The 15217-nt window shown below is 37.8% G+C and overlaps 1 protein-coding gene across 1 annotated transcript in view; it reads right to left on the bottom strand.

The window, feature by feature from the left end:
• Positions 1-15217, bottom strand: part of LOC132822464 (inter-alpha-trypsin inhibitor heavy chain H3-like) — an 85687-nt gene that overhangs the window by 16896 nt on the left and 53574 nt on the right. The window contains exons 12-17 of the mRNA XM_060835843.1: positions 14346-14531; positions 9672-9811; positions 8329-8486; positions 5788-5838; positions 3087-3116; positions 2828-2851 (exon numbers count right to left, since the gene is read on the bottom strand). Coding sequence (XP_060691826.1) covers positions 2828-2851; positions 3087-3116; positions 5788-5838; positions 8329-8486; positions 9672-9811; positions 14346-14531 — 589 coding nt within the window. The remainder of the gene's footprint in view (positions 1-2827; positions 2852-3086; positions 3117-5787; positions 5839-8328; positions 8487-9671; positions 9812-14345; positions 14532-15217) is intronic.

Raw genomic sequence — 15217 nt, 5'->3', positions numbered from 1 at the left:
CGTGTTCAACCCATCTGCCGCACATCAGCCCTCATCCCCTCTATTCCCTCCCATAACAGTGATAGGGGCCTCTTTGTCCTCACCTACCAGCCCAACAGCATCCACAACCAGAGGACCATTAGCCACCATTTCTGCCATCTTCAGTGGGATGCCACTACCAGATCCATATTCTCCCCTGTCAATCCTCTGCAAGGACCTTTTCCTTATGGACACCTGGTCCACTCCTCCATTCCCAATGGTGGCAGTGAGAGGTGCCTTCTGGAATATTGTGTGCAGTTTTGGCCTCCTTATCTGAGGAAGATGTTCTTGCAATAGAGGGAGTGCAGTGAAAGTTTTCTGGAATGATTCATGGGATTACTGGAATGATGAGTAAGGAGATGTTGAATCAGTTAGGATTATATTCGCTGCCATTCGGAAGAATGAGAAGCTATTGAATTGAATTGAATTTATTGTCACATGTAGCTCACAGAAACCTATAAAATTCTAACAGGACCAGACAGGGTGGATCTAAGAGGGATGTTCCTGTTGGCTGGGGAGCATAGAACCAGGATCACACTCTAAGAATGTGGAATAAACTATTTAGGACTGAGATGGGGAATGGTTTCTTCATGCAGAGAGCGATGATCCAATAAAATTCACTTCAGGCATAAGCCCTTCATCGGGATGAAGGGCTTATGCCCGAAATGTTGATTCTTCTGCTCCCCGGATGCCGCCTGCCCTGTTGTGCTTTTCCAGCACCATACTCTCGACTGATCTCCAGTATCTGCAGTCCTCACTTTCTGTCAAAGGAATTTGCTATCATAGAAAGCAGTCAAGGTTGAATACAGTATTAGAAGCTAACGGGATCAAAGGATATAGGTGAAAGGAGGAATAGGCTATTGAGTTAGATGATCAGCCTATTCCTGCTCCTATGCTCTGTTCATAAATTTTCTGTGCAACCAAAGTGGAGAAATTGTAGCTAAAGTTGATAAGATATTAGATTGCATTGGCAGAACTATGCAATAAAAATAAAATAAAATAATTTTGTCACAGTAAGTTCCTAGCATGGGTTATGTGAAGTACTTTGTCCACATAATGAAGTGATGATTTGCCTTTAGGAAAGGATTCCTTCAAGACTATTTCCAGCTTTAGGATCCTTGGCTATTTAAAAGACTCAAAGATTTTTTGTCTGTTTACTCAGAAGCAGTAGAGACCAATAAAGTACCTAGAATTTAATTCCAATTTAACAGGTTAAGGACATGTGGTTAAGGAGAATTAATGTGGGACCGTTCTTCTTTTCCAAAAGATTAGTTAGTCTCTTGAATATATTGCTAGCTGGTGTGGAGGAATATGATTGGGAGTTGCAGTCACAGAGTCATAGAGATACACTGCACTGAAACAGACCTTTTGGTCCAATTAGTCTGTACTAACCTGATATCCAAAAGAAATCTAACCTCATTTGCCAACATTTGGTCCATATCCTATAAATCCTTCCTGTTCAAATACCCATCCAGGCGCCTTCTCTGGCAGCTCAATCCTTACACGCACCACCCTCTGTATGAAAATGTTGCCCCTCAGGTCCTTTTTAAATATTTCCCTTCTCACCATAAAACCTATGTCCTCTAGGTTTGGACACCTCCACTATGGGGAAAAGAACTTATCTATTTATCCTATTCATGCCCCTCATAATCTTATAAACCTCTATAAGATCACCCCTCAACCTCTGACACTCTCACAGAAAATAGCCCCAGTCTATTCAGCCTCTCCCCATAGCTCAAATCTTCCAACATCCTTGTAAATATTTTCTGAACCTTTTCAAGTTTCACAATATCCTTCCTATGGCAGGGAGACCAGAATTGCAAGCAGTATTCTAATAGTGGCATAATTAATGTCCTTTACAGCTGCAACATGACCTCCCAACTCATATACTCAATGTACTGATTAATAAAGGCAAGCATATCAAACACCTTCTCCACTATCCTGTATACCTGGAACTCCACTTTCAAGGAACTACAAACCTGCACTCCAAGGTCTCTCTTTGTTCAGCACACACCTTAGGTCCTTCCCAGTAAGTGTGTAAGTCCTGCCCTGATTTGCCTTTCCAAAATGCAGGACCTTGCATTTATATAAATCAAACGCCAAATGCCACATCTCAGCCCATTGGCCCATCGGATCAAGATCATGTTGTAATCTTATTCGCTGTCCACTGCACCTCCAATTTTGGTGTCATCTGCAAACTTACTAACCATATCTCCTGTGTTCACATCCAAATCATTTATATAAATGATGATAAGCAGAGGATCCAGAACCAATCCATATGGCACATTATTGGTCACAGGCCTCCAGTCTGAAAAGCAACCCTCTACCACCACGATCTTTCTTCTTTCTTCGATACAGTTTTATATCCAAATAGCTAGTTCTTCCCTATTCGTGTGGTCTAACTTTGCTCACCAGTCTAGGAACTTTGTTGAGTGCCTTACTGATGTCCACATAGATCAAATTCATTGTTCAAGTGCTTTCTGACTGGGCATAGATCGTAGAAAATAAGTATCTTTATAGATTTGTCTGTGTGATTCCCTAAATTGAAGGGAATTGTGAGGAATTTGCTTGTGCAATTTCCTCTTACTGGCCCTGAGATTTTCTTCATTCTTTTATCTTTTCCAAGAAATTATATGGCTACCAGGATGGAGGAACCAAGTAAGCATTTAAACACGGTGCTCTGGTTGTCATGAGAATGGGAAAGGCTTGATGGAGTGCTTTTTTTTCCTGTCAATTTTGTATGTATTTATACACATTTGTAAATTTTACTAATGTAACTACATAAAGCAATGCTTAAGCTGCATCTTACCATAAGTGAAACTGGGTCTTTTACCTGCAGAAAAAAAAATGAAAATTAATGTTTGGTCAATACTTAAAGAACTAAAGATCGTTCGTTAGTGAACATCAAGAATATATATATTTGTTAGTTGTGTCAATTAAGAAAACCTTTGCTTTTGAAAGTAATTGAAGAAAAGATGTTTGCAATTATCAATAATTTATATTTGACAAAGACACTTGCTACAATGAATTGAAACAGTTTAAAATCTAAATGTACATAAATTACTTACTGATAAAGCTTGGGCTGGCCAATGATGTTGCTGGAAAACATTAAAACTTTGATCTATTGATACAATTTTAAAAAATCCGAGTCCAACATTTTTCTCATAATGCTAACTTTAGACGATTATTTCTAATAGAATTAAGTAACATCTAAAGCATTGTTAAATTCTAAACTTAATTGTAAGCTAATAGATAGTTAAATGACTTGGAAATACTGAAAAATTAACAATTTGGAAGGTTGTTTTGCAGTACACCTTGGTTCATGTGTATTGCAGCTGAAAGTGTGGCTCAGAGGCATCAGATATTAATGATGTCAGTTTAACAGGCATACAGCTCCATAGAACAAAAATACAAGCCATGATTGGTTTAAAAAAAAACACTCTTTTGATCAACTGTCAAATCAAATATTTGGTTGACAACAGTTCCCTTCCCGCAGGCAATGGCTAATAGTGGCATGAGGAAATTGTAAACAACGGAGCAAAGGAAACATTTCTCCACCAACACTACAATTTATAAAATCTAAATTCACATAAATGAGTCTCCAAATACTTTCTTCCCCTCTGCAACCAACATTTTAACACAACGGTGATTTTAAAGGACTACCTCTTTCACTTATTCAGCCTATTCTTCATTTTAGCTAATGCTGTGATTATTAAAGGAACATTAGTGTTTAAAACTAAATTTGAAAACTGAGTGATTAACTGAGCAGCTCTCTGGAATTCACTTTGGTCTTTTTTCATGTTCCATTTATTCTATGATTTACAAGGTTTTTACATGGATCCTTCCATTAGCTTTTAGCTATACAACCCTCCAACTTTCCTTTAAGACCTCACGCATAAGGCCTTATTGCATTATTGCTTAATGGTTTAAAATTAAGAACACTCTTGATTCCTGACAACTCCTGTGTTTGTAGTTCCATGGCAGGTTGACAGCTTCTGTTCCCACATCTCCTGCTGACTGACTAAGCTGAGAGTGTGACATTGGAAAAGCACAGCAGGTCAGACAGCATCCAAGGAGCAGAATAATTCCTGATGAAGGGCTTATGCTCGAAATGTCGATTCTCCTGCTCCTCGGATGCTGCTTGGCCTGCTGTGATTTTCCAGCGCCATACACTCAATTCTGATTTCCAGCATCTGCACTCCTCAATTTCTCCTGACTGACAAAGCCAACTGCTTCCAAACTACGAAACAACCAACTATGTTTAAACTAAAGAAATTGTCCTCACTGTCAAAGATCATTCCATGACAACAGGTAGAATATTCTTTATCCCCTTCAACAAAACAGTTTGATTTTGTAACCCACATGAATGATTAATATTTCTATTGGATATAATTGCACTGTCTCCAGATCTTCTGCTTTGCAAAGAAACACCCATATTTGCAAATTGCTCCTAGTTTCCTTTAATCCACAATTGACGTGAATAATTGAATGCTTTATTGGTTTAATATGGACATCAAGGTTATACCGGTGATGATGCTGCTCCTTTAACAAGGTTATGTTGTCCTTGTTTTTTTTTATGGAGGTCATAAAGTCAGAAGTTCCGAAATGTCTGGGGTGATCTACTTGAGGAAGTTTTTAAGTTGAAAAAACACTTGTAAATGAAATGGGAGTGGCCACTTCTTCCAGCCCAGCTTTTCCCTAGTTTGGTTTCGATTTTAGCAGTCTGGCTGTTCAGAACCAGTTTGAGGCTGCTGGTCAAAGAAAAGTTACATGGAAGAAGTTGTTCCATGCTGCATCTCTTGCCATCTCTCTGACATTTCTCCTGTAAGACCCTGTGTTTGATTTTACCTTTTTTGCCAAGGGGTGGTTATGGGAATTGTTGCAGGAATTTGGAACAGCTTCATTAAGTTAGGACAATCTGTTGGGTTTTTGGATCGGTTAAGTTATTCTTTAATTCTATTCTCTTCGGTTTGTGTTTTGTATGGCAATCTTGCAAATAAATTCTGTTTTATTAAAAATTAAATGGTGAGATCAGCTGAATCACTCCTGGAATATCCACTTTAGACCAGTTTAAATCAACCAGCAAAGTTAGGATCCAGTCTACTTTCTTGAAATGATTTGAGGGGCGCTGTCCTGGTCCATACCAACCAAAGTCAAAAGATAAATCATCTATTGTTTATGGATCTCCCTTAATCAATGCTGACCTTATTGAATAAAACAGATTGCTTTTTAATTGTAATTAAAATAGCTTATTTGATTTGCATCTACATCAGGGTTGTTAACAATTTCTCAATCAGGTCTTTCTATTTATTTTACATTTACAAATCACAACACTCAAACCAAAAGTCATATTTCTAAAGTCCGCAACTCATGAAATTGGATATTTTCAATATCATCTTCAAGTTACAAACAACTAATGTTCTTTCAGTCATGTAACCAATTATAATTTTGAGGAATACAGCTAAGACCACTGTGAATGTGTATTGCAACATACAATTTCCCTTCATCTGTTTCTGATAGTATTTTCATTTCCACTCCATTGGTATACTTGCTTCCTTTGCTGTATTGGTTCTGGCAGATGTCCTTTCCTGTCCTGCACACAGAGCTACCAGACCCAATGCTTTACACTTTGGTTACTGAGGTGACACCTGCTTGCAATTATGCTTTCATTCATATATCTATCTTAATCATGAATTTCTTACACTTGTATAACAGCTTACAATTTCTTGTAGCACCACCAAATTAAGATTAATTTTTTGTTTTACTTACTATATGCATGTCCTGGATAACTGTATTGCCTTTGTTGTATTGGGACTTTTTCTGAAAAAGAAATTAGAACATATATATACTTATACTTTTAAATAGATCTGCCATGTATAGAGAGATTGTTTTGCATTTTCCAGTTGCTACCAGTCTCTGCGTGGTTACATAAGAGAGTGTAAATGTGCAGAAAAGTACACGCTGAGGAATAGGGAAAGAACAAGCATGAATGGCCTACTCCTGCTCCTATGTTCTTATGTTAGAGGAGTATAGAATCACAGATGTACAACAGACACTTCCATTTATATAAAATCGGAGAACGTTCGAAGTGCTCATCATGTTGGACTGCATCTGTGGAAAGCGTATAGTCAAAGACATTTAATTTGCATTTATAAAGTTTCTTTAATGTTGAAAAACATTCCAAGATGATTCATGGAAGTGTAATCAAATAAAAATGAATGTAATTTCACAGTACATTGAGTTGGGAGACAGTAGAAGTGAGGATATGGACATCAATGAAAGGAAGGTCATTGCTGAAGCAGCTGAAAATGGTTGGGCCTAAGTCACTAGCCAGAAAAACTCTTGCAGTGATGTTTTGAGGCTAAGATTATTGATATCCAACAACCACAAACATTTGCCCTTATTCAGGTGGCTCCAAGCAGTGGAGACTTTTCCCATGATTCCAGTTGACTCCTGTTCTATTTTGCTTCTTGATGCCACAGTCAGTCAAATGCAGACATGGTGTCAAGAGCAGTCACTCTCACTTTCCCTCTTGAATTCAATTTATTTGGACCAAGGCAACAATGAGATCAGGAGCTGAGTGTATCTTGTGGAATCTCTTAACAACCAGTTTATTAAAGTGCTGTTGATGACATGTTCCACTTTGATAATGATTGAGAGTAGATGGGCAATTTGGATTGTTCTGCTTTTTGTGGACAGGACATACTTGGGCAACTTTCTACACTGCCAGGTTGATGCCCAATGTTGCAAGTACACTTGAAGAACTTGGCTATGGCTGTGACTGGTTTTAGAGCAAAGTCTTCAGAATAAGTGCCAAATGTTGCCAGCGTGAATAGAAGTATCCAGTGTATTCTGTCTTTTCTTGATATCACACGGAGTGAATCATTTTGGCTATGATGATGCATTGGGAGACTGAAATGAATCATCCACCAGCACTTCTGACTTAAGATGCTACAAATACTTCAGCTATGTCTTTTTATACTAATACATTATGACTGTATAGCATTATTGCTTTCATTTTAAAAGGGTATATTTATATCTAAGAACAATGTCATTGAAAATCAACTATCTTCATCCAATGCAATTAATTCTCTTTGCTGCCTTTAATATTCATACAACTGGTCTTATTTAGAGAGCTTTTGATTTGTGCAACTTAAGTTTTGATTTTATTGAATATGAATTTTGTTTTATTAATAGAACATAGAAAAATACAGTGCAGTACAGGTGCTTTGGCCCTCGATGTTGTGCCGATCCAAGCCCACCTAACCTACATTAGCCCATTATCCTCCATATGTCTATCCAATGCCCATTTAAATGCCCATAAAGAGGGAGAGTCTACCACTGCTACTGGCAGGGCATTCCATAAACTCACGACTCGCTGAGTAAAGAATCTACCCCTAACATCTGTCCTATACCTACCATCCCTTAATTTAAAGCTATGCCCCCTCGTAATAGCTGACTCCATATGTGGAAAAAGGTTCTCATGGTCAACCCTATCTAAACTCCTAATCATCTTGTACACCTCTATCAAGTCACCCCTAAACCTTCTTTTCTCCAATGAAAACAGCCCCAAGTACCTCAGCCTTTCCTCATACGATCTTCCTACCATACCAGGCAACATTCTGGTAAACCTCCTCTGCACCCATTCCAGTGCCTCCACATCCTTCCTATAGTATGGCGACCAAAACTGCACACAATACTTCAGATGCAGCCACACCAAAGTCTTATACAACTGCAACATGACCTCAGGACTCCGGACCTCAATTCCTCTACCAATAAAAGCCAGTACGCCATATGCCTTCTTCACAGCACTATTTACCTGGGTGGCAACTTTCAGAGATCTGTGTACATGGATACCAAGATCCCTCTGCTCATCCACACTACCAAGTATCCGACCATTAGCCTAGTACTCCATCTTCTTGTTACTCTTACCAAAGTGAATCACTTCACACTTACCTACATTGAACTCCATTTGCCACCTTTCTGCCCAGCTCTGCAGCTTATCTATATCCCGCTGTAACCTGCCACATCCTTCCTCACTGTTGACAACTCCACCGACTTTCGTATCATCCGCAAACTTGCTCACCCAAACGTCTAGCCCCTCCTCCAGGTCATTTATAAAAATGACAAACATTTTTACTTTTGAAATGAGAGCTTGAATAGATGAGTAAATGAAAACTTAATCAATCCATTAAGATAAATATGTAGCTTTTTAAATCTAACCTACACAGAATATGCTGACTGATACACTAGGTGAATGTCATCTGCAAAATCAAGACTGAATGAAAAGTAATAGTATTCAAACATTACCATCTTCTGACGGTTTGTCAGCCACAAAGCTGTCATTCTTGTTTTCCTCTGGTTTTGTAACAACCATTGATGTTAATGGGGTTACAAAACTGTACTTGAGTGATAGTTCAAGGATTCTGTCCGTTAGGTTTTTCTTTTCATTTGTCTCTGCTGAAACCCTGAATGCAACAATTGATAATAATTAATTTTGCAATGTATTTATATCTACTATTGCAAGCACTTGTACTTCCATTTAAATAATTTGTTGCCATTGCAATAATTTTAAACTGTTTTTGTGCTTTCCTCTTTGAATTGTTATGATCCAAGCTTTTAGTAATACTTGACATATCAGATCTTAGAAGGAAACTTAGTTCGATAGATTGTAAGTTTTATTTTTGCAATTTGATTACCATAATGATCAGTCACGAGACATATTTTACAAAGCTACAAATGCACTTTAAACAAAATAACGTAAGTTTACTACACAAAAGAGAAGAAAAAAACAAAACTATGTATATGACACCTTGGAAAGATCTAAACTTAGGAAAAATTCAACATTTTTTCCCAGCAATATCCTTTAAAGGCACCTACCCCAGTGAAATATCACTACTATCTTAATTCTTTAATTCCTTAGTGATCTAGTGAGGTTGTCTCCTTTCAGACTTTATGCCCAGCCACCGGATATGATTCTCTCAATCGTTGTCATTTCTTGTGATACACAGACATTACCTAATTGACTGATATTGCCTCGGCAAACTTTAAGAAAAGCTCTGTCTACTTGAAATGCTAAATAGCTGAAGATGTTTTTGTAGTTCTGATTGCTTGGAGATGTCTTTTCAGCTCTGTTATCCTGGAGACTGCCAGAAACTCAACTGCTCTTCTGCTGGTATGAATTATTTCTTCTCAATTGAAACCTGATTGTGGCCCATGACCTTTTGTCTGTTATCACAGAAGTTCAACTTTGCAAACACTTCATCAAATAAAACCCCAGGTATCTTGCTAGACTTTTAACTTAAGTCACATGCTTTCTTGGAAATGATGTTTGAGCTCACTATTGAAAAATGGCTTCCTAACTTCTTTAAATAAATAAGTCATCTTCATAGCACTAAATCCAAAAAAACTCTACGTAGAATCTAAATTCCCAAATTATTGTAATGTATGTTAACCCTTTGTCAAAAAGTAATCATACTGAGTTGATTACAACCATTTTGCGCTGATAACAGCTGCAGTTAATAAGAATGAGGTGTTACAAAGGGTTAGCAACCAAAACATCAACCTAACTTTTAGGTGCTGATGGATCAGCTATCATTCAATGACATTTTTAAAACTACCGTTTCATAAACAGAAAGCTTTTGTTACTTTACCGCTTTTCTAAGAGCTGTTGTATGGTCAAATAAGCCCACAGTCGCTCAGTAAAGTCACCAAAAATGTATAGCTGCTGCTGAGTGATATTTTCAACTTCTGATACCTGCACTTCAGCTTTTAGAGTTAGGTTTTCATTGGCCTGTTGGAAAATTACAGGGTTAAGTTGAACCTTGTCGAAAATAGATTAGGAAAGTGCATTAACATTTACTCTTTGTTTGATGACTTAAGTTCATATTTGCTGTTAATCATGTTTTTAAAGATTCTGCAATTTATAGTGTCTTCATTATTTCATATTAAGCATAAGATGCATCAGTTATTTTCATCAATCTGAACATTGAAAGCTGATAGAATTTATTCAATATGTAATGAGAACAGTTATTATTTTCTTATAATTTTATGTTGTCTGAAAGCTCTAACCTTATACATCAAAAGTTGCACTTTAAACTGTTCCATGTTACCCTGTGGATGTAAAGCCCGGGGTTTAGAAGGTTTCTTAGTGATTGAGGATGATGATGGGCCTCTTCAGAGCAGAGAAGTTGCTCAAACCTTTGGGGTGCTGCACATTGGATTAAATGTGAAATTCTGTGCCAAGTTCAGAGAGGAGTTTGGAAGAAATTGTCAATTTGCACAACAGCCAAGAGAGATTAATTATTGATTAAAGCATGGAGCTTGTAAGTAGGCCTATACGTGGAACACCTTTTGATATGATAGGATAAGTTGAAGCAAAGTTCAAGGGACTGATTGACCCAGATATCATAGAGCCGGTTGAGGGACCAATAATGTGGAAAAAATCCTGCTGTAGTTGTGTTGATATGTAAAAGGCAAATGAGGCAGCAGTTTGAGAACATCACCCAATTTAGAAATACAGAACATTAAAAAAAAGCAGGGAAGGTCATTTGGCCCTTCGAACTTGTTTTGTTATTCATTATGATTATGGATAATCATCCAACTCAATAGCCTGTTCATTTTTCTCTTATATCATTTGATCCCATATCGCCAAGTGCTCTATCCAAATCATTCTTGAAATCATAAAATGTTTTTTTTTAAGATTAGATTAGACTTACAGTGTGGAAACAGGCCCTTCGGCCCAACAAGTCCACACCGACCCGCCGAAGCGCAACCCACCCATACCCCTACATTTACCCCATTACCTAACACTATGGGCAATTTAGCATGGCCAATTCACCTGACACGCACATCTTTAGGACTGTGGGAGGAAACTGGAGCACCCGGAGGAAACCCACACAGACACGGGGAGAACGTGCAAACTCCACACAGTCTGTCGCCTGAGTCGGGAATTGAACCCGGGTCTCAGGCGCTGTGAGGCAGCAGTGCTAACCACTGTGCCACCGTGCCACCAACCGTGGCCTCAGCCGCTTGTTCAATTGAATTCCACAGGCTCACCACTCTGTGTGAAGAAATTTCTCCTAGTCATAGTACTAAATGATATCACCTTATCCTTAGACCGTGACTCCTGGTTCTGAACTCTGAAGTCTTTGGGAACATCTATCCTGTCTAGTCCTGTTAGAACTTTACAGTTTTCTATGAGATCCTTCCTCATTCTTCTGAACTCCAGCAAATTTAATTCCACTCAATTCGACCGGTCCTCTTTTGTCAGTCCTGTCATCCCAGGGAATCAGTCTATTGCATACTATTTCAGGTGTGGTCTCACTAAAGCCCTGTATAATTGCAGCAAGATGTCCTTGCTCTTGTACTCAAATCCTCTCGCTATGAAGGCAAACTTACCATTTGCTTTCCTAATAGTCTGCTGTATCTGCATGCTTAGCTTCAGTGACTTATTTATGAGGACACCCAGATCTAATTACACATTATGTTTCCATTGCAATTTATAGCCATTCAGATAATAACATGCTTTCCTGTCTTTGCTGCCAAAGTGGATAACCTCACATTTGTCCACATTACACTGCATCTGCCATGCATTTGCCAACTCACACAGCTTGTCCAAGCATCTGTACATCCTTCTCACAGATCACCTTCCTACCCAGCTTTTTGTCTTATACACGTTTGGAAATATTAGTTCCCTCATCCAAATCATTAATATATATTGTGAATAGTTGGGAGTTTTTGCATTGATACCTGAGGTACCTTACTAGTCACTGCTTGCCATTCAGAAATACACCACTTAATACTCTTTGTTTCCTGTCTCTCTACTGGTTTTCTAACCATCTTATTAAATTACCTCCAATCCCATGCTAATTTCTTATGTGAACAGTTTGCTGAACATTCAAATAAATCACTTCCACTGGCTCCCCCCTCATCAATTGTACTAGTTACATCCTTGAAGAATTCCTGTACATTTGTCAAGCACCATTTCCATTTCATAAATCTAAGCTGACTCTGTCCTATCTTGCCGTTGTGTTCCAAATGCTCAGCTGTTAATTACTTCATAATGGACTCTAGCATTTCTTCCACTACTGACATCAGGCTGACTGGTCTATAATTCCCAATTCTCACTCTCCCTCTTTCCTTAAATAGAGGAGTTACATTAGCTATCCTCCCATCTGAAGGAACTGTTCCAGAGTCTTAGGAATCTTGAAAGATGACCACCAATGCATCCACTATTTCTAGGACCACTTCTTGAGTTACTGTTGGATGTAAATTATCAGGGCCTAGGGATTTAACAGCCTTCAATCCAATTAATTTCTCCAACTCCATTTCCCTAACAATACAGATTGCTTTCAGTTTCTCTCTCTCACTCAATCCTGTGTTCTATGACATTTCTACTATATTATTTGTGGCTTCTTTTGTGAATACAGAACCAAAGTAAGTGGTTAGTTGGTCAGCCATTTCTATGTTCTCCATTGTAGGTTTTCCTGTTTCTCAATGTGTGACCTTCATTTGTCTTCACCAACCTTTTTCTCTTTACATACCTGTAGAATTTTTTATGGTCAGATTTTATGTTCCCCATAAGCTTACTCTCGTACTCTATTTTTCTTTTCCATATTTAATGTAGTTATGAGAAAGAACAATGCAAAGTTAAACGTGAAAGTATTCAACTGCAAAAAAGTTAATTTCAGTGAGTTGGAAAGGGATCAGATATATGTATATAGGAATCAACAATCTGCAGATAAAACATCAAATGAGCTTTTAAAGAAAAGCTTCTTCACTCGTACCTTCCAGACCAATAACCACTATCACTTAGGAGAACAAGACTGATTGGCTCATGGGAACAATCACTGCCTGAAAGTAACTCTGAAAATCATCTACCTTCCTCACTTGAAGTGGTATTATCCTCATTATCCTTATCTAATAGCACTGTGGGTTTACATACACAAAAGTTCAACAGATAACTCACTAACACTTAACAGCCATGATTTGGAGGTGCTGGTGTTGGACTCAGGTGTACAAAGTTAAAAATCACACAACATCAGTTTATAGTCCAACAGGTTTAATTGGAAGCACTAGCTTTCAAAGCACTGCTCCTTCATCAGGTGGTTGTGTCAGGTAATTTCTTAACTGCAATTAGGAATGAGCAATAAATGCTGACCCAGCAAGTGACGTCACATCATAATAATAAAAAAAACAAGAATAGATACTTTGGGGGTAAATACATTCTTAGGAAGTCCATAGGAGGTTTCAATAGAAAGCTGGATATATATTTGAAAGTTATGAATTTAGAGGGCTACAGGTACAGGGCAGGTGAATGGGACTGGATGGGTAGCTCTTTCAGGAGTTGGTACTGACATGATGGGTCAAATGGATTCTGTCCTGTAAAATTCTATGAGAAGAGAAGAGTACCAACATTCAAATTTAGATTTCATGAATGACTTAAGAACCTGAAAAGTTTTGATTTGTACACCCACACATTTAATCAGAGGGTTTTGATCGAGTAAATAAGAAACACTTAGGTCAGTCACTAGAGGACATAGAGTCAAAAGAATTAGTAAAAGAAACAAAAGTGACAGGAAGAATCCATTTTTAATGCAGCAAATTGTTATGATTGTACATTACCTGACAGCGATGAAGTAGATTCATTAATCGTTTTCAAAAGAGAATTGTATAAGTATTTGAAATAGAAAAAATATTGCTGAGCTACTAATGGGATATGGAGGAAGTGGGGACTGCAGATGGTGGAGATCAGAATCGAGAGTGTGGTGCTGGAAAAGCCTAACGTGTCAGGCAGCATCAAAGGAGCAGGAGAATCGACACTTTGGGCAAGAGCTCTTCATCATCTACTCTCCTGTTCCTCGGATGCTGCCTAACTTGCTGTGCTTTTCCTGCACCACACTCTCAACTATTAATGGTGTAAGAGACTAATTTATTAGCTCTTTCAAAGAACCATTGCAAGTAGAATGAGCCAAATGGTCATCTGTTCTACACAAAAAATCTACAATACAGGGAATTTTTTTCATGGGAAATGTTACATTTTATAAAATGTAATATTTTCTATTTTTTATAATCTTACAGCTCCCAGTAAAAGAATTATGGAAACAGAAATTAGTACAATATCATTCAAATGGGATGTAGATAATTAATTGTAAGAAAATATTTGGGTATGATTTGAAAAAAAGATGAAAATAGTGTTGCAGTTTGAACTTTAATGAGCCAAGATAGGCACAGAACTATTTTCTGTCGACACTGTAATGCTGTGTTCTATGATTCTTAAAAAAATGTAAATAAATGAACTAGAATATGTTTTAGAGAGTACTTACAGTTTGTGCAAAGACCTCTGCAATGAGTGACTGCAGGTCATCATCTGAAATCTTGCCAGCCACTACAATTTCTGATCCATCGTAATACTGCCTAAAATTGGCCTGAGTTAACTCTGAAATGGCATTCTCTGGATAGTGCAATTCAATATCCAAAAGCAAGGGATTTGCCACTTCATCATAAAAGCCCTGTGAAAAGAAGAAAGAATTTCTAAATACTTATTATAATGCAGAGTCATTATCCTTTAAACACCCTCTGAAATAAAATTGAGGTCTAAATATACTTGCTTGATAATTTGCTCCTGATATTGAGAATTTGTATATTTTTCTACTCAGCTTTAGTTCTCAGCTTGGTTTGCATTCATAACTACTGATCATTTTGAACATCACAGCTGTGAAATATGTGTACTCCTAAGGGATGGGGAAATGAACTGCAGAATTCCTGGACAATGGAGGCTTTCAATTTAATGACACAGCACTGTGCTTCATGTGTTGGGAAGAAGCTGAGGTTCATTGCACTCCAGAATGAAAAAACTAGTATCATAACACTAGTTGACATGGTGTAAACAAAGGTTCTGGTTCGAATTGAATGAAGATGGCAAACCTGTAGATAGAAGTCAAGTCAAGTCAAGACTACACCATGATGTCTTTTAGACCTCCTGAAGCACACGTCAGAGAACTATTTCTCACAATACTGTTCCTTCTTTCCCATTCAAAGATCCTGAAAATCTTACTGTTTATCATGCAGCATGACACAATAAGAGAAACAACTTGTAAGCAAAAACATATTACTGCAGCTATTGGAAATCTAAAACAAAAAATGCTGGGGAAAAAAAATCTCAAGCAGTGGGGAGAAAGAATTATCATTTTAACTT

This window comes from Hemiscyllium ocellatum, chromosome 14 (genome assembly GCF_020745735.1).
Source record: "Hemiscyllium ocellatum isolate sHemOce1 chromosome 14, sHemOce1.pat.X.cur, whole genome shotgun sequence".
NCBI classification, from domain to species: Eukaryota; Metazoa; Chordata; class Chondrichthyes; order Orectolobiformes; family Hemiscylliidae; genus Hemiscyllium; species Hemiscyllium ocellatum.
This window is presented reverse-complemented; position numbering and strand designations above follow the sequence as displayed.